Genomic DNA, 19,929 nt, shown 5'->3' with positions numbered 1-19,929 from the left:
AAAAATTGTTCTTCTTCTTCTTCTTCGATAAAAGAGGTCACACAAAGAGATAAAGTGACTAACACACATACTAGACTATATACAAGCGGTCCATAATGTAAACACGCTAAAGTGGAGTGGGTAGTGTGTTAAAATGCAAGCAAAGTAATGAGCTATCATGGATCAAATGCAAGAATCATCATTAGATGATGATTAAGATAAGATTAGTGAGCAATTAACTAATAGCTTAATGTAGGCATGGATACTCAAAAACCAGCAAATTACTCATTAGGTCAATGCCTCAATTTATACAAGTTTGTCCATGATCTGCTCCACTGATTTGTTCCTTGATTTGTGCCACCTCCCCTACATCTGTGAGGGAGACACCTCATCCTTGATTCACTCCACCTCTTTTGCTTCTCTTCTCGGTCCTCTAAGTCTTCAGTTGACCTGAAGTTTGGGTCTGATAATTCTATGTTGTGGAAGCCTTCACAAACCTAAACTTACATTTACGTTTGGATTCTGATTCAGAGTTTCCTGAGCTTTTTTTCTTCTGAGGAACATTCTTCTTATTCTTGTTGATGGTGGCCATTGTTTCTTCATAAAACTTTGCAAAAAATTCATATTAGAACCATATTAGTACATTAGTACTAGTCGTGGTGACTTTGCCAGTCGACATCGAGAGACGAGAATAGGAGAGTGAATTTATACGGATATCCAAAGCAACCCCTCGCCATTGACTATACCTCTCTATTTGAAGCCATAGTGTAACAAAGTGCAAGGTTCCTCAACAATATGGCAAGTAAGCCACTTCTTCAGTGTTTCCATTACAAGGGCCTGCACCGTGTTACTGAGTGTTGTCATATAGCCATCGCACCTAGTGCCCCAACTCCATCCCTAAATCCAATGCCAAACCCTAATGTCATTCCATTATGGAGGCACATGTTACAACAAGTGTGGATTCAAGCATGCTTTCCAAGGATTGTCCTGATAGAGTGACAATCACTAGGTAGGAGCATCACCCACTTCGATGAGCCTTAACCTGTCGAGTGTACAAGGTGGACTTATTGATATAGTCCCCCTTAATGTTATCACAAGGGTCCAAACCAAGGTAGACTTGTTGAATGTACAAGGTGGATTTATTTATACAATCCCCCTTAATGCTATCACAAGGTTCTAAACCAAGTTGAGGGTAATTGCCAAGTCGAGGATAATTGCCAAGGAAACATCCAAGGCAACGAAGAAGCAGAAATCTCAAGCTTCAGCCTTAAAGCCAATAGTCTGAGAACTAAAGGCACAAGCCCCAAAGGCTACAACAACCCCTAAAACAACTAATGAACTAGACTCTAGAATTCTAGAAGAAGAAGACCTCGAAGAGCTCATGGAAACGCAACACACGATCAATTCTTGTCAAAAGAGCAACGATGTCATGACCATTGAAAGTGATTTACATGATAACTCCTCCGAAGCTACCTCCCTTGTGGTGGAGATAGCCATCAGTCTCCCTCTCTTTCCAAAGAAAAGAAGCCCAGAGACTATAGACACCTTTTGAAGAAACTCAAGGAGTACCCCAACCTTGTGTTGGAGAAAGCAAGTGGTTGAGTACGAACCACTGACCCTGCCTGAGTCAATCCCCTAACCCCATCCTAGATCCAGTCATAGAACCATTAAGGGAATGTCAGTGCCAACCAAAGAAAGGTCTTGACAGAGACTATAACCATTCTCAAGAGGCTCGCAAAAAGAGCTAGTTCGAGAGCCTCCAGAGCCTCTACCTCTAGAACCAATCCGACCAGATTCCACATTGCTAGATGCAATGAAGGATGACTCATACTGGAAGGGGAAAGTTAGCCTTCCATGGGTCACCATAGTCACCATAAGTGTTTGGCCTTTTTATTTGGTTTTCTCATGTTATGACCTTAACATACATGATTAGGGATTGTTTTTGAGAGTGCTTAAAATATCAAATGACGGGAATTACAATATAAGTGAAGATGCTCAGGACAATGTGTGCAGAGTGGTTAATATACTCCCCTTCCTAATGTCAATTTCTCATGATCAATTAAAGAAGCTGACTAGGGAAAATGAAGAGGTTGTCGCACATGAAGTGGAAAAGAGTGCTGACATGTTTATTGGTATGTTATCCCTTTGTACCTTTGGAAGAGATGGAGTGGGGTGTTAGTATATATGATGAAGTGGAGACTGTTGACATGTTTAGTGATTGGTCTATTATCCGTTTGTCCTTTTGGGAAGAGATGGGGTGGGGTGTAAGTATGATGAAATTGAGTTATTGGAATTCTAGTGATTAAATGCCCATCTAGTCTAGTCATAGTGTAGGCTTTTGAGATTAGTTTCTTCTTCGATTTGTGGCCCTTGTTATACAACAGACTAGAATGATACACTTATCAATATCTATAAAGATGTAGAGTTAGTTAAATAATTGTACGCAATAGGCAAGGGGGATGTGAAGGAACAAGGACACAACCAAACAAAGTGAATTGCATGCTCCGTTTGATGCTACATGGGTAGCCGAAGATGAAGACATGGATTGGATTTTACATTTGTTGTTGAAGACACATCTCCCTATAAGTTGAGGTCTTTCAGATTGCTAGTGTTTTCTCCCTTTTTATTTTTTTTTGGGCCTTTTGTAGTACAAGCAGTATGTACATGCATACTTCTTGCTTTTTAAAAAAATATTATTTTTTATTCTTTGTTGTACAAGTGTTACTATGTACATGCATACTTCTTCTATTATTGTAGCTCTTGTGAGACTGCTGAGGGCCATAAAGGCTAAACGAGCTAGGGATCCATTCTATGAGATGGTGGGATTTGTTGACAAGTGTGAGGATCCATTGGTGAGAAGCCATAGGAAGTGAGTTGGTGAGGTCATTGATAGTGTGAGCTTAAGTTGCTTTGTGTTGACTTTTAATATATCATTCAAGCATTTACGTGGCATTATGTCGCATGGGGGCACATTGAAGAAGAGGTTTATAAGGGTCATATCACCCTTTGATAAGGATTTATGCCCATAGTTGCAATGCACTAACATAAGACAATTATGAGCAAATGATTCAATTAGCAACATGGTAGACCACACTACGTCTTTGTCAACCCATTGGACGGTATAGATGGAAATAAGGAAAGCCACCATGAATGGGATAGTCATCAATACATAAGTGATGCCTTGGGTTATTATTTGTGTGTCAATTGTAGAGAGCACTTCTGATGGGTTTGTGGACCAAAGTGTTTACTCCTATCATGGGCATGGTAGATCACAAATAGTCTCAAGGGCCTCTGTGGGCAGGTGCTAGTGGTATGGGACAGCAGTGTTGCCTAGCATGTACTTGTGGAGTGAAACCTTAGCCCCTAGCTCGAGGGTGGATCAAAGTATTGATCCTATGGTTGGGTGGTGAGCTTCACCCCTTCTATTTGAGTTTCTTTAATCTTATGTTGGATTGTGTTTAGAAGATCCTGGTTAGATAGGCATGGGTGGCCTCTTACAATGATTCGCTCGGGAGGAATAGGATTTGGGATATGCTCAGGCAATATTAATGGTTCCGACTCAACCACTTGCTCTAGCATTGGCTCTAGCTTAGCCTGCACCTTCCTCTCAAGCTCTTGGGTGGCTTACTTCATTCTCTCTTTCTCCAACACACAATTGGAGTATCCTTGAATTTCGAGAAAGGTTTTTTTTCCTTGATTTGAGTGGAAGATTATTGGCAAGCTCTACAAGGCAGGCAGACCCTCTAAGCTCTCATGCAAACCACTTTAGACGGTCATGTCATCGTTGCCATTGACCAACTGATCTTATGTTGCATTTACACATGCTCTTCGAGGTCTTCTTCTTTTTAACCTCTACCTTTTTAGGGTCTACAGCATCCTTTGGAGCTTACACCTCTAGGTCTTTGGCTACTTACTTTGAAGTTGAAGCCTAGTCTTTCTACTTATAGTTAGACTTGGATATTCCTTTGTTTGCCGCCCTCGTCTTAGCTTGGAGCCTTTTGATGGCATTAAGGAAGACTGTACGAATAAGTCATCCTTCTATGCTGAATAAGTCAAGGATCGTGGAAGTCGAAGCAGATGCTTCTATCCCATGGGGACTGTAGAAAACAATAAAGTGGAGGCTATGGTGATAGAGAAGCATGGCTATGGTGATAGAGAAGCATGACTATGGCTATGGTATAAACAGACACGCGCACACATACACACACACACAGAGAGAAACAAAACATGACTCAATATAAGAATGAAAAAATGATTCAAATGCTTTCTTTGATTATCATTAAGAAGAGTGTCTTTAAATAGACTCCATAGATGCTGCTAATATAGCTTAAGAGTGCCTTTCAATAGGCTCCATACATGCTACTAATATAGTTTAATATTTGTGATTAGATGAGTGATTAGACGTGAGTAGGTGGCTCCATGATTCTCTCCGCTGCCTTGTCTCCTAAATCAACTCCTTGATTCTAAGAGGTAGATGCCCCTTTGACTTTTGCCTTATGATTACTTTCTAAATTTTATCTACTCTCTTTTACAAGAGTGTGTGCACATGCTTTTGTACTTGGATAAGGCATGTTCTCGCAACACTCTCCTTAATCATTATTCTAGTACACACTTTATTTGTATTAATCTATGCCTATGACATAGTTTCACTAGAAGTTACGTGTGGTTCTGTCCTTGGAGTAGAGTTGATGTGTAACGGCTCCCTACAGGCGCTCCCTACAAGAGGCCTATAAATCGAAAAACAAAATACACATTTTTAGATCACTTAACTAATACCAACAATGGACATTATTAGCAACATTAAAACTGAAAATGACCAAGAACACTTCACACCATCATTGGGGCCGGAAAGGACCGGCCCCCCCTCAATACAGTTTGTATTTCTTAGAACATTTATATGTACAAGTGTTCACGGGCCTCATGGCCAGATTCCTCGATAACATGGAGTGAGAACAACTGAAATACAATAAGATTTTGTCCATGAAGAATCAGCTATCAGAGTAGACCAAATCACAGGCAGTCTCCCACCTTCACTCTGTGAACACCTGCCCTCACTAGTCTTCCGGGACCGTGCACCAACAGGCACGCCCGTACTAGCACCTGGCAAGGTGAAGCACCACAGAGAGAGAAATACCACGTGCTCCCAAGTCAGCTTTGCTCCCTGTTTTTCCTCATACCCACATGACCTTCACTCGCTCCTCTAAAGGTGAGGGCGCGGTCAGGGCAATCATGGGAAAAGTCACTATCCTGATGGCCTTCCATGGTGAAGGCAGTTGGGAGTGATGCTTGCCTACACAAAGCTTGTAAAAATAACATTTAACTTTATTTTTATCTGAATTTGAAAGAAAATATAGAAACAAATACCTGGCAAAGATTTAAATTCAAATCTCAACAGAGAAGATCATTCCCTTTTTGGTGTACTCCTAATGGGTGCAAACAGCAGGCACAAACAAGACAGCCAACCAGGACAAAGGTGATAATCAACAGATACAGTCGTGGTAATTGTCGATAGTAATAATCATGTGTTATAGGACTGTAAATAGGTAATCAACAGGCGAGTACAGGTGCTAGAGACAGGTACAGATGCTGGCAGCCGGGTGCAAGTGCTAGCAGCCGGGTGCAAGTGCTGGCAACCGGGTACAGTGCTGCAACCGGGTATAGGTACTAGCAACCGGGTACTGATGCTAGCAGGCAGGTACAGTACTGCAACCGGGTACAGGTGCTAGTATGCGAGTACTGATGTTGCAGCCAAGTACAAGAACAGCATGCGAGTACAAGGACAGCATGCGGGTGCAAAAAACAATAGCCAAATCAACCTCTTTTCCTCAATTCTGTAGTCGCCTTCCTTCATCAACCACCCTCCCACCCCCCCCCTCCCTACTTACCTTCCACGTGTGGAAAAAGAAAAGTTTCCCATGCAATACATGCTTTAAATATTATTAAATCTTATTCAAAGGTTAGCTCTTGGGCACCCACACTAGAAAGTGTCCGATCATTATTTTAAACGTGTGAACATCCAACCCTATAAACATTAAAATTTACATTACTTCTTGGATTTTACAGTTGAAAAGGCCAAAAAGGAAAATACTTACCACCTGTTCACACACCATAACAACTCGTCAAACAGACAGCACACCCACAGTACACTGGGGACGTCCCCATCCAATGTACTGTCACGTCATAACAGGCAAACACACGAAAACAAGTCATGAGAAAACAAGTTTATGCATACAAACATAAATGCATGTGCACATGTAATGGACGAAATCTCCCTTTCATGAAACTTGTACAAGGATTTCTTGTCGGGCACAAAACTAATGCGACAGAAATGTGAAATCTTGGTTTTCCTATGGAGTGATAGTCCCATAGGCAAAACACGCATCATGGCACAACCCTTCCTATGGAGTGACAATCCCATAGACAAGGTCAGCACAAATATCAGTCCTACCATGGAGTGACAATCCCATGGATAAGACGCAATCCTGGTCATACACGGGTGGCAACAAACAAGCTTCCGTCCATATGGCACAATACTGGTCAAATTGGTTCCCGTCCATGTGACACAAGATAACTGACTCTTTCACATGGGCACTGGCCTGGCCACATGTGAACATGGTACAAATCTAGCTGTTCTATGAAGTGAATCTCATAGAAATGGCTCCAAAAATGGAGATGAACCAAATGGTGACATGATGGAAGTCAAGCCAACTTCTTTGAGGTAGACCTTTAAAAGACCTATGAGTCTTCTACTCTGAAAAGTTTGCATTTCGTTGCGGGTTTCTTCATCTTCATGTGTGACATTGGTTTGTGATGCCTTGTGTAAGAAATCCTTCTCACTGTGGTTATATGATTCAACAAGGCTAAGGTAAGCTGTAAGCTTTTGACTTGAACAACAAGAGAGAAGATAAAAGACCTCTTTCCTACTACTCTTGCAAGAGCCAAAACATTTATGAAAGTCCGCACCTTAGTATAAGAAAAAGCACATTAATGATGAAAACCCACGAGCACCTATTAATGTGGTGGACAGCCTTTTAGACTAACGTGTATGCCCTTCCACAACAATGTGTGTACACATACTTCACAAAAGTTTAAACAAGCTTTCGCAATAAAACTAAATATTAAAACAAATACTTTCATATATAAAACTAAACCAAAAGCCCAATAACATGCAGTTTCACGAGCACACCCTAAGGTTGCTTAGTTCCAAGAATCTTCAGCTCCTCTAGATGCATTTACATAGTTCAAGCAGGTGTTGTCTTCAAACATGTTTTAACATTGTGCTCGCACATTGTACTAGAAAATCTCCCAATCTCATAGCTTGTACAATCATTGGACCTTGTGTACAAATACCATCATAAACCCAATAAAAAACTATCGATCCTAGGTACAAAACCATTATATAACCCATAAAAAGTAATGGAGAAATATATTAGTAGTAATAATTCCTATAATAGAAGATCTCTGATGGACATGGATGGTCTCTTGTGTCTGGCCAAGAATGCATGTTTCTTCTAGCAGATAAGGCAACAAAAGGATATCTACATATTACATGCAAATATCCACCTACACACCTACTCTAGCAGAGAACCCTAAGGCATGTATTATTGCATTCATCATCATACCACCCGATTTGTGCTCGTGAGCCCGAAGGGGGCTTAAAATAAGAGGATGCTATGCAAGTAAAATTGGCTTTGACTGAATCGTGGATGATGGAAGAGAGCTATGATGTGAGGATTAAAAATAGATAGTGTGAGATCAAGATCAGAAATGCAATGAGAGATGATCCTCATAGACATGGTCTATATCATGATGGAAATGAATGCGGGTGAAACTAATAGGGGGATAAGTGTGGGTGGCAAAGATGAACAAGCTATGTATGTGTAATCTGAGTGATGGTGGAATGGTAAGATCCTGGACGTGTCGCATCAGAGAGAGAGACCCCGTAAGTAATCCACACTGATTGACCCCCTCCATGTGTGAAGAACATAAGGTTGTCCAATGTCGAGCAACGGGATAAATAAGTAGCTTATGTGTAGCCCCAAGTCTAAAAAGCATTTGCCATGTGTAGTAATATGTCATGTATGTATATATATATATATATATATATATATATACCTAGATGAATCCAAGTACATGCCCAAATTCACCTTTTAGGAACGTGCATGTTATATACTCATGGTAGTCAACCCACAAGACTATGAAACTATCAACTCCATTATGCATAGCATGGACTAGACACTAACGCCATCAGTGCCCAATAGTGGGTGTAGAACTCTGTATCAAGATATGCTCACACGCACTCCACAGGCACACACACACGCACTCCACAGGCACACATAAGAGCATGTATTCACACGAAGGCCTTCGTCCTGAGTTTCTGTCAAACCTCCGGAGATGCAAGGCAGACTCAGCCATAACGAAGCCTAGCACTAGAGGAAGTAGCAAAAAGAATTAGTACAGCAAATAAGTAGTTGATAGGGCAAATGCACCACTAAAGATGGAAAGGATTAGCACAATATCAACTGGCCGCAACTCGGACGAAAACTTCACAATGTGAAAGCTGCATGTGTCTCGAGATGACCATTTGAGCATTTGCCATTGCAATAATACGTCATGTATCTTGAGATGACCATTCAAGCCTCATCTCTCTAGGGTCTATCTCTAAAAGCAATACTGAATCTGCATGAAAATCATACATATGCACCTGCATCCCAACTATTCGTGGAGGATGTTTCCTTGTTAGAGAACTCCATAAAGTTTGCAAACAAAGGAGCATATGAAGACTGCCCATCTTGCCAGCAAATCCTGTGTGAAGGCGGACATCTCAGACGATAAGTAACACATTGCAAGGCCCCCGTACTGTCCGTACGTTACCAAACTAAGAGTGTTTGGTTCACATTAATTTAGGCCTTAACATGCTTGGTTTTTAGATATTTTGGCACCACCTGTAATAAAACATGGTGCATATAACAGAAGCTCAAAGAGTCAAAAGCTAATATTTACATTCAAAAACTTCTGGTCTGCTTTTGGACAACAAAATTGAAGGTACTTACATTCCGCCAAGATTGTCACCCTCAACGTCCTCCGGAAGTACATCTAGTGCATAATGGCCAAGCCTTCCTGTTCTATAAAGGTTGAGCATTTTTTTTGAAACTAGTATCCAGCCTACATCACCTAGATCCATAGAGACTTCCAGCACCTTCCGTAGCTCATGCATTTGTGTGTCCACAAGACCTTCCATTTCACCTTCATCTTCAAGGTTTCCATGGAAGTTTGATAGTGTGTTATACAGTGCCTCACGTACAGATAGCACCACACTGTCCTGTGAAGGGCAAGACATACAAAAAACAGCTGCATCATTTATGGCAAGAATATCATCATTTATGGCAAGATAACATGTGATATTTACATCAGTATCCGGCAAGGTCTTTAAAGCTGCACCTTATTGTGGTTGGTCACCCACTCTTTCTTCTTGCTGGTCACCTTTTTTTGCGCCAAGTAGGCTTGCCTTTTCAGCTCCAACAAGGTTTTGGGTTTTGATTTTTCCATGATTGCTTTCTTTTCTGCCTCTTCTTTAGCCCTAGCTTCCTCTATACCTTTCTTCCATTTGAGAGGAGCTTGGCGGCTATTAAGCAATGCCAATAGAAAACGGCCGAGTATCTCTTCCCCAACAACTGAATCTTTTATTGCTCCTTCAAAAAACATAAGATGTACTTTCAGGCAAACCAGGATGATTTGTCAATATAGTACCTGTCAAGGCAGTGGAGTACCTGTCAAGGCCAGCTTCAATCCTGTGTTCAAATCACTAATGTTGGGAACCAGTACTCCAGGTGTGTCGAGAACACAGATGCTGGGTTGACTGTTGATCTATCACAGCAACAAATTTAGTCTGTCTGGCAAAACAATGATTGTATCCAAAATACGACATTTAAAGTCGTGATACCTTAAATTCTTGCAAGCTCTGAGTGACACCAGGCAATGACCCTACAGTTGCTTTGTTCAGCTTTTCCTGGTCTGTGCAGGAAAAACATCCAAATTTTGATGTAAAATGATTTATTCAATACACTCGTAACTAAAAAAAGGATGTGCTCTAACACAAGCAATACAGAGTAGCTAGTGCTAGTCTAGCCCTAATCATTAGATTTTCACGGAATGAATCCAAAGCAAAGGGGGCTCGCTCCATGGCTAGGCAGCTCTCGAAGAGAGTGCATATGATGGGGCGAAGGGAAAAGCCTCAGTGCGGCCTATATTCCAATCCATGCTTCTAGCCATGAGAGATGTTTGACATATGTGCAAGAAAGTTACCCTGCATGGCCCTGGAGCTGCCTTGAAGGCGCTCCAATTGGCCAGTGAGCATGAATGAATTCTGTCCAGGTGACACAAGCAGACTCAACCGCAGGGCTAGCACTCCCCTCAATGATCTCATAGAACCATGCCTGCCAAACCTCTGGGCTGTGAGGCTACTTAGCAACTTTTGTACCCCAGGTCAAAGACAAGGCTCAAGAACTCACACACCTATCTCACCTCAAGGACGATGATGTGCTGAAACTCCAGGTGGAATAACAAGCACATGCAGTCCTTTTAATGCAATGCGGGGTTCTCTCCATCACCCAGAGCAACTGCTTCCTAGTAGAGAAAAATGAGAACTCAGCCCATCCTACGTGAAGACATGTAGCATCATCTGCATAGCTCGTGTGCTTCAGGCAGTCCACAAAGAAATGATTGCACTAAGACCTATGCTGCTCCACAGCGCCGACAACTGGTCGATCTACCCATCCTAGCCGTCCACGCCCCTACCGCAAGATTCCTATGTCAGCCACAGAAAAAAGAAGATCAGTTTATTATGGCATTGGACTAGCACTCCATTTGTCCTACCATCAAATTAGTTGTTACTGTGGCTCACCCTATACCATCAACTCCTAAGGTGCAAACAACTCCCCATGAACCCTCATGTAAAGGTAGCCAGCAGCTTAGCATTGGCATGGCATATCTATCCTGTGGAATCCATCTGCTCTATATGGACTAACCTCATCCACACTTTCCACCGCCATTGAGAGTGTCTCCGAGGCAATTCAAAACTGTGGAGGGACAGGCATAGCATCTGGAGCTCCGATCCCTTCCTTGCCTAATGCAAGGATGGTGATACATGACATCAAAAGTGTTACATCCGACCGGCCTAGGGTTAGGTTAACCCAAGGCTAGGGACGTGTGTTAACCCAAGATTAGGGTTAGGGTTAATCCTAGATTAGGGTTGAGGCTTAGCATGGCGTGGGGGGGACTTGGAGGGTTCACACGTGGGCTAAGGGCACTAGCAAGATGAGGTCTAGATTGGCTGTGGTCAATAAATAATAGCAAGGGGCTGATTAAAAAGCTTACAAATAAAGCAAGGTTATTGCTATATAAGCGACCTTGGGGGCACTTATAAGTTATTAGAAGTATCCACATGGCAAACAAGATGTCACATGCGGAAGCTCTGGGAGTCTTCTTTCCATAGTCACCAAAAACGAGAAACAAGAACGGAAACGTTCAAGGAATGGAAACGCAGAAACAAGTTTTTAGGGGTGGAAACGGCCATTTCCTGTGACAATAGCACTTGGGAAATGCATGGAAACGGATGGAATCCTGAAACGGAGAAACGCGTTTCTAGGGACTGAAACGGTCGTTTCCTGTGACTATGCTTCTTTCAGCCCTAAACACCATCCTAGAACAACCTGATGCAAAACGCATACAGAAGAGAGAGAGAGAGAGAGAGAGAGAGAGAGAGAGAGCTGTATTAACGTCTACTAGAGGCCGAACTCGACCTATGAGACAAATCAATGTACAACTGTCAATGTCTCCTGGATGTCCAGAAAAAAAAGGACAAAATGAACATGAAATAAAGTATGAAAGTACTGAGCTAGTGGGGGGGGGTGTGATGGATGGAGCACTACTGCTAGAGGCTCAGTATGCAACCTATATGCGTAGGGTATACAAGAATGCAATGCAGATCTGTCTAGCTCTAACCAGTACCATAATGGGGGTGTAATATATGATACATAGGCGATGGCAAGGCAAAAATACCTCGGAGCGTGATCTCCGAGTGTGAGTGTCAGTGAGTTCGCCGCTCTTGGATATGGTGCTGATGTGCGGTAACCCGTACAGTCTAGAAAATTGCTCGATAAACTGCCGTGCTAATTGCGTAGCTGTAATAGTCATCCGGGTCGATAAAAATCTAGCCATTTTTGTCAAACGATCTACCACAACCCAAATAGAATCGTGGCCTTGATGTATTCTTGGCAATCCGGTAATAAAATCCATGGAATACTTTCCCATTTATTACTTGGGATTTGCAAAGGATGCAACAACCCAGCCTGTCTAAAGCGTTCAGCTTTATATGCCATGTGCACAGTGTGTATCTACCGTGTGCTACACGCACGCAAGACTAGCTTCGAGGTTTGGGAAAGCTTGGAGCTAGGCAGGCTGATTGGTGAGCTCAGTTAGGGATAGACTAACCGACGGACACCCAAGTATGGACGGGCGGGCGCCCAAGTGTGGACGCCCGATGACCGACCAAGAGCCTATAAAAGGGTGGCCAAGGTTAGTTATTAGTCATATAGAGAGTCTCCCGAGTTTGTGAGAACTCTATGGTCTTGGAGCCTAGATCTAGTGCAGACGTGCACCTTACTGTTGTTGCTTCACGTACTGCCGACGCCGCCTGTATGAAGGTCGGCGTAGCTGTCTACACCAGCTCGCCTACGTAGGCCTAGCCACAAGGCGGCATAGACCTGGGCACCTGCGTAGGCCTGGCTTGGGCGCCTGCCCACCTGGCTTGGTCGCCTGCGCAGGCCTGGCCTAGGCGCCTGCGTAGGCCTGGCCTGGGCGCCTGCCCGCCTGGCCTAGGCACTTGCGTAGGCCTAGCCAGGGCGCCTACGTAGGCTTGGCCTACTACATGCATGCGCCTCCAACCAGCACACGACCAACTGTCACCAATTGGCCGACCATTTGGTCCATCTCCAGCTTTTGCGTCTCGTTCACTTGAGACCACGCCGGTGTCTCGTGTGAAGAGGCCAGTATTTTGCTGACATGGACGGGAGCCAGACTGGTGCCACCCGTGTGTTAGCAGGATGGTGTCGTATGGACGGGAGCCAGACTGGTGCCACCCGTGTATGACCTGGACTATGTTCGACCCATGGGATTGTCACGCCATGGAAGAGCCAGTATTCGTGCCGTGTTTTGCCTATGGGACTGTCACACCATAGGGAGACTCGTGCCTGGAACTGTATCTTACCTATGGGACTGTCACTCCATAGGAAGACCAGGTTTTTATGTTTTTTATGTCGTGCCAGTTTTGTGCCGACAGATATTTTGTACTTGTTCCATGAACGGGAGATATGTCCATGTTACTATTTGCACATGCACACATGATTTGCATTTTTGAAACTGTTTTCGCATGACATGTATTTTTGTGTTTGCCTGCTTGACGTTTACTTACTGAGCGGGGACGCTTGCCAGTGAGTCGTGAAGTCTGCTCTGTATTCTTACGAGTTTCGGTGCATGTGAACAGGTGGTAGGTATATTGCACATGTTGTTTTTAATATCTTATTTCTAACCTTTTGTTTTATAAGGTTAAGTGTTCACATTCATTTAAAAGTGGGCACCCACTTAAGTGAGTGTGGGGGTGGGCATGGTCACCTACCCACACTCCTCACCTACATGCAAGCGTGGAAATCACTAGTGTAACTCCACCTTAAGTTTTATAAAAAAAACCTTCTCCTTCAAGCGTGGAGATCACCACCCGGCGGATCGCTTCTACCTTGCGCTCGTTCTCTAACCGGCGACCATCCCTTTGCACATGCTTCTCTCTCTCAGGCGACTGTTTCCCCTGCACTACAGGCTGCAACCAAACACCACCCCATGCTCCCAGGCGGCTGCTGAATTATATGTGCTTTTGCTCCAAGGCGGGTGCTGGTGGCTGCGTTAAATCTCCAGCTGGCTGCGTTGAACCTTGCAGGCGACTGTTTATGCTGCTGCTGGCTGCGCCTGCTCTTCTACAGGCGTCCCTTTTCTCACAGGCGGCTGTGTGCACCTCTACAGCCGGTCGTTTCCTTTCTACACAGGCTGCGTTATATCCCCAGCAGGCTGCCTCCATATGGTGCTGCTCTTGTAGGCGCCTGTGTGCTCACGTGCTGCTTATGTCTTCAGTAAGGCTTCCCACCATCTATAAGTGGACTGCCCACTCTCAACAGGCGGCTACCTCTTCAAATCAACTGGTTCCTTCATGCTGTAGCCAGGCCTCTCCTTCCTTGCTAGTGGGTGCTCCTCCTCTCACAGCAGGCGGCTGTGCTTTTTGCGGTTGTATTTATCTTGGTGGCTGCCCTAAGTTCACCATGAGGCGACTGTGCCATCTCAACAAGGTGGCTGTTTCTTCTTCACAAATACCTCGGGTATTGGACTTCCTTCTGTCATCCACAACAAGTAAGTAAATTTTCAGATTTAAATAAAGTACTTTGTGTTAAATCTGCGAAGGGATTCATTCCCTACGGTAACACCCGTTCGGTGCCGGGTTGTCCAAGCTCTATTGGAGAACCTCGGTCCAAAGGTGCTGAGATCGGGAGAGCCAAGCATTAGTACGAGAGCGCCTGTTTGTGCGTGGTCTCGGAACACCAGTGAGGCGCTCTCCGCAGAGTCCAGTGAAAGCACAGGACCGTAGAGACTGGACCACGCTAGTGGTCGTTCTGCTTCGAGCATCTACATCGAATTTCGACTTCGAACCTATTTGTTTGGTACTATTTTCATATGTACATGGCCATCATCTGGTTCTCGGAACCCATGGAGCATTGTATTTGTTAAATACTCCCAATAAATATATCATATATTGAGGGGGGGGATCGGCCCGTTCCGGCCCCAGTGCTGGTGTTCATCTTTCCATTTCATTTCATTTTCAAATTCAAGTTGTATTAAGTTGTTCATTTCAAATTGTGGTTTTAAAGTTGTGCTATTAAGCGTGTGGGTGTCCAACGGAGTCTTCCCACTTGACGGGATCGGTTTCATTGGTATCAAGCTCTCGTATGCAACTCCATGCCCTTCTTGATTTAGGACAGCTCCAATGCAATCACCACAAGCATCACATTCAACCACGAATGGACTTGTGCAAGTCAGGAACAATCAATACTGGGCCATATATGATAGCATGCTTGAGCTGCAAGAAAGCATCCTGTTCCTTTGAAGTCCATTTGAAAGCAGATTTCTTCTTCGTGAGATCATGTAGAGAAGTGGCAATCATAGCAAAATGCCTTATGAAACACCTATAGTACGAACATAATCCCAAAAAAACTACGTACTTGATGTACGTTTTGCAATTCTGGCCAATTGCGAATGGTCGCTATCTTTGCAGAATCCATTGTAACTCCATCTTTGGATACAATATGACCCAGATAATGAGTCTCTAAAAGGAAAAACTCACTTTTCTTGGCATTAATGAAAAGTTTATGCTTCCGCAACTCTTCGAATACTGTGACCAAATGAGTTCTGTGTTCCTGCTCATTCTTGGAGAAAACCAAGATGTCATCAAAGAATACTCCTGTAAATTTGCGATGGGGTCGGAATATCCTATCCATCATACGATTAAACGTAGCAGGAGCATTGGTGAGACCAAAAGGCATTACCAAAAATTCATATAATCCGAAGCTTGTCCTGAATGCAGTCTTATGGACATCTTGTGGCACCACGTGTATCTGGTGATAACCACTCTTCAAATCAAGTCTGCTAAAGCAAGAAGGGTATGCAGTTGCATACGAGAGCCGTCGTTTGCATGATGCTGAGCTTCATATGGATATCTATGAGAAAGAGCTCTTGGCTGTAATTCATGCCTTAAAGATATGGAAACATTATCTTCTTGGGGCTGAATTTGTAGTCAAGACAGATCATCAAAGCTTGAGATACTTTCTATCTCAAACAAAGCTTTCAGAGAAGCAGATGAGAATGGCAAACTTTCTTTCCATGTTTCATTTTCAGATTGTGCATACTCCAGGAAAGAAAAATGTGGTGGCCGATGCACTATCCAGGAGGCCTTATGTAGCTGCAGTCTCAGTGGCCTCTCATGGAGACTTATCCGCTATGAGAGATTTGTATCATTTGGATGCTGATTTTTGCCATATATGGACTGATTTGATGGCTGGTCATTCACATGCCTCTTATGTTATCAACGAGGGTTATCTCATGAAGGATAATTGCCTATGTGTGGTAAAGGATTTGCGTCCAAAGGTTATGGACGAATGTCACGCTCCACCTTATGCTGGTCATCGAGGTATTATGCCTACTACACGCATGATTCAGAGGTATTTCTTTTGGCCGAGCATGCGTAAAGACATTGAGGCTTATGTGCGTGCATGTATTACTTGCCAAAAGGTGAAATTTGATAGACAAAAACCTCCAGGTTTGCTTCAGCCGTCGCCTATTCCCTCGCAACCTTGGGAAAGCATAACTATGGATTTTATTATGGACTTGCCTAGATCCCAGCATGGGAATGATGCTATTTGGACCATTGTGGACAGATTTAGCAAGCAAGCTCATTTCTTGCCCGTCAAGAAAACCATTAAAGCTGATCATATGGTAAAGCTTTTTCTTGCTAATATTTTCAAGCATCATGGTATGCCTAAATCCATTGTTGGGGATAGAGATCCCAAGACTACAAGCCTCTTTTGGAGGGATTTATTTGATAATATGGGTACTAAGCTTGAGTTTTCATCAGCTTATCATCCCCAAACGGATGGCCAAAGTGAAGCTGCAAATTCAGCCATGTTGGATTTATTGAAGTGTTATGTGGCAGATCAAAAGAGTGCATGGGAGAAGTATCTTCCACTTATTGAGTTTGCCTACAACAATACGATCCATGCTTCCACGGGAAAGGCTCCGTTTGAGATTATCTATGGCAGAGTGGTATTACCACCCATCCTTCATACAAAGGATGAGATTTTTGCAGCTGATGAATATGTTCGTGACTTGGATGTTGCCTTTGGTCAGGTGCGGACAGCCATTGCAAGATCTCAGGATAAGCATAAAATGGCTGCTAACAAGCATAGAAGAGACATGGAAGTCAAAGAAGGTGATTGGGTATTGCTAAAATTTGAGAAGGCTAGGCTTCGGAAGAGGCCAGGACGAGAAGGATCATATCCTAAGCTTTCTCCTCGCTATTATGGACCCTTTAAGGTGATTCACAAGATCAATGAAGTGTCCTACAGGCTTGCTTTACCTAGTCATTGGAAGATTCACAATGCTTTTCATGTGAGTCTATTTCGGAAATATGTGGGGCCAGATCCTGATGAGCCTGTCATAGAAGATCCGCCAGAGATTGAAGAGCTTGAGGAGATCCTCCAGCCAGAACAGATTGTTTTTCACAGGGAGCGAAAGCTACCTGCAGGAAAGCTTTCCAGGAGATACCTTGTGAAGTTTAAGAATTATTTGCCTATTGATGCCAAGTGGGTAAATGAGGACTATTTTGTTGATTATCCACAGTTGTTGCAGGCATATCTTGAGGCTTTTCAGTTGAGGACAACTCTTTAGAAGCCCGGGGGGATGTCACCAATTGGCCGACCATTTGGTCCATCTCCAGCTTTTGCGTCTCGTTCACTTGAGACCAGGCCGGTGTCTCGTGTGAAGAGGCCAGTATTTTGCTGACATGGACGAGAGCCAGACTGGTGCCACCCGTGTGTTAGCAGGATGGTGTCGTATGGACTGAGGCCAAACTGGTGCCACCCGTGTATGACCTGGACTGTGTTCGACCCATGGGATTGTCACGCCATGGAAGAGCCAGTATTCGTGCCGTGTTTTGCCTATGGGATTGTCACACCATAGGGAGACTCGTGCCTGGAACTGTGTCTTACCGATGGAACTGTCACTCCATAGAAAGACCAGGTTTTTATGTTTTTTATGTCGTGCCAGTTTTGTGCCGACAAATATTTTGTACTTGTTCCATTAACGGGAGATATGTCCATGTTACTATTTGCACATGCACACATGATTTACATGTTTGAAACTGTTTTCGCATGACATGTATTTTTGTGTTTGCCTGCTTGACGTGTTACTTACTGAGCGGGGACGCCTGCCAGTGAGTCGTGAAGTCTGCTCTGTATTCTGACGAGTTTCGGTGCATGTGAACAGGTGGTAGGTATATTGCACATGTTGTTTTTAATATCTTATTTCTAACCTTTTGTTTTATAAGGTTAAGTGTTCACATTCATTTAAAAGTGGGCACCCACTTAGGGGCCAAGGTGGGGAGTCCCACTTAAGTGAGTGTGGGGGTGGGCATGGTCACCTACCCACACTCCTCACCTACATGCAAGCGTGGAAATCACTAGTGTAACTCCACCTTAAGTTTTATAAAAAAAACCTTCTCCTTCAAGCGTGGAGATCACCACCCGGCGGATCGCTTCTACCTTGCGCTCGTTCTCTAACCGGCGACCATCCCTTTGCGCATGCTTCTCTCTCTCAAGCGACTGTTTCCCCTGCACTACAGGCTGCAACCAAACACCACCCCATGCTCCCAGGCGGCTGCTGAATTATATGTGCTTTTGCTCCAAGGCGGGTGCTGGTGGCTGCGTTAAATCTCCAGCTGGCTGCGTTGAACCTTGCAGGCGACTGTTTATGCTGCTGCTGGCTGTGCCTGCTCTTCTACAGGCGTCCCTTTTCTCACAGGCGGCTGTGTGCACCTCTACAGCCGGTCGTTTCCTTTCTACACAGACTGCGTTATATCCCCAGCAGGCTGCCTCCATATGGTGCTGCTCTTGTAGACGCCTGTGTGCTCACGTGCTGCGCCTGTCTTCAGTAAGGCTTCCCACCATCTATAAGTGGACTGCCCACTCTCAACAAGCGGCCACCTCTTCAAATCAACCGGTTCCTTCATGCTGTAGCCAGGCCTCTCCTTCCTTGCTAGTGGGTGCTCCTTCTCTCACAGCAGGCGGCTGTGCTTTTTGCGGTTACCTCGGGTATTGGACTTCCTTCTGTCATGCACAACAACAACAACAAGTAAGTAAATTGTCAGATTGAAATAAAGTACTTTGTGTTAAATCTGCGAAGGGATTCATTCCCTACGGTAACACCCGTTCAGTGCCGGGTTGTCCAAGCTCTATTGGAGAACCTCGGTCCAAAGGTGCTGAGATCGGGAGAGCCAGGCGTTAGTACGAGAGCGCCTGTTTGTGCGTGGTCTCGGAACACCAGTGAGGCGCTCTCCGCGGAGTCCAGTGAAAGCACAGGACCGTAGAGACTGGACCACGCTAGTGGTCGTTCTGCTTCGAGCATCTACATCGAATTTCGACTTCGAACCTATTTGTTTGGTACTGTTTTCATATGTACATGGACATCATCTGGTTCTCGGAACCCATGGAGCATTGTATTTGTTAAATACTCCCAATAAATATATCATATATTGAGGGGGGGGGTCGGCCCGTTCCGGCCCCAGTGCTAGTGTCCATCTTTCCATTTCATTTCAATTTCAAATTCAAGTTGTATTAAGTTGTTCATTTCAAATTGTGGTTTTAAAGTTGTGCTATTAAGCGTGTGGGTGTCCAACGGAGTCTTCCCACTTGACGGGATCGGTTTCACCAACACGTGTATGCGACCCCACAGAGTCAACCGAATACATCTCTCGCTCTCTCTCTCGTTCTCGTTCAACCCAAAAGCAACCATGCTTTTTTTTTTGTTCTCTCTCTGCTGAAACTGTTTATACAGTTCAAACCATCTTTCCTCTTCTTTGCAAGGCAAACAACCCTTTCTAGACCACAATCGCTATCATAACGCGTTCTTTGATGAAAAAAAGAACACATACTGAATCTGAAAACAGCAGTATGCACAGAAAAAACAGCAAGCTTTTTGAACACATACCTTTCTTCGACCTCATCTTCTCTACCTACCGACTTGCTCGTTCACGAGGCATGCTCTGAAAACAGCGGTATGCACAGAAAAAACAGCAAGCTT

The 19,929-nt window shown here is 44.0% G+C and overlaps 1 protein-coding gene across 1 annotated transcript in view; it reads right to left on the bottom strand.

The window, feature by feature from the left end:
* Nucleotides 1-8,961: 8,961 nt before the first annotated feature.
* LOC147626080 (short integuments 2, mitochondrial-like) overlaps nucleotides 8,962-19,929 on the bottom strand; it is a 39,924-nt gene continuing 28,956 nt past the window's right edge. The window contains exons 5-8 of the mRNA XM_086817645.1: nucleotides 9,923-9,993; nucleotides 9,750-9,846; nucleotides 9,421-9,671; nucleotides 8,962-9,301 (exon numbers count right to left, since the gene is read on the bottom strand). Coding sequence (XP_086673771.1) covers nucleotides 9,029-9,301; nucleotides 9,421-9,671; nucleotides 9,750-9,846; nucleotides 9,923-9,993 — 692 coding nt within the window. The 3' untranslated portion in view covers nucleotides 8,962-9,028. The remainder of the gene's footprint in view (nucleotides 9,302-9,420; nucleotides 9,672-9,749; nucleotides 9,847-9,922; nucleotides 9,994-19,929) is intronic.

Source organism: Cibotium barometz, chromosome 23 (assembly GCF_041138505.1).
Source record: "Cibotium barometz isolate CiBa-2024 chromosome 23, ASM4113850v1, whole genome shotgun sequence".
NCBI classification, from domain to species: Eukaryota; Viridiplantae; Streptophyta; class Polypodiopsida; order Cyatheales; family Cibotiaceae; genus Cibotium; species Cibotium barometz.
This window is presented reverse-complemented; position numbering and strand designations above follow the sequence as displayed.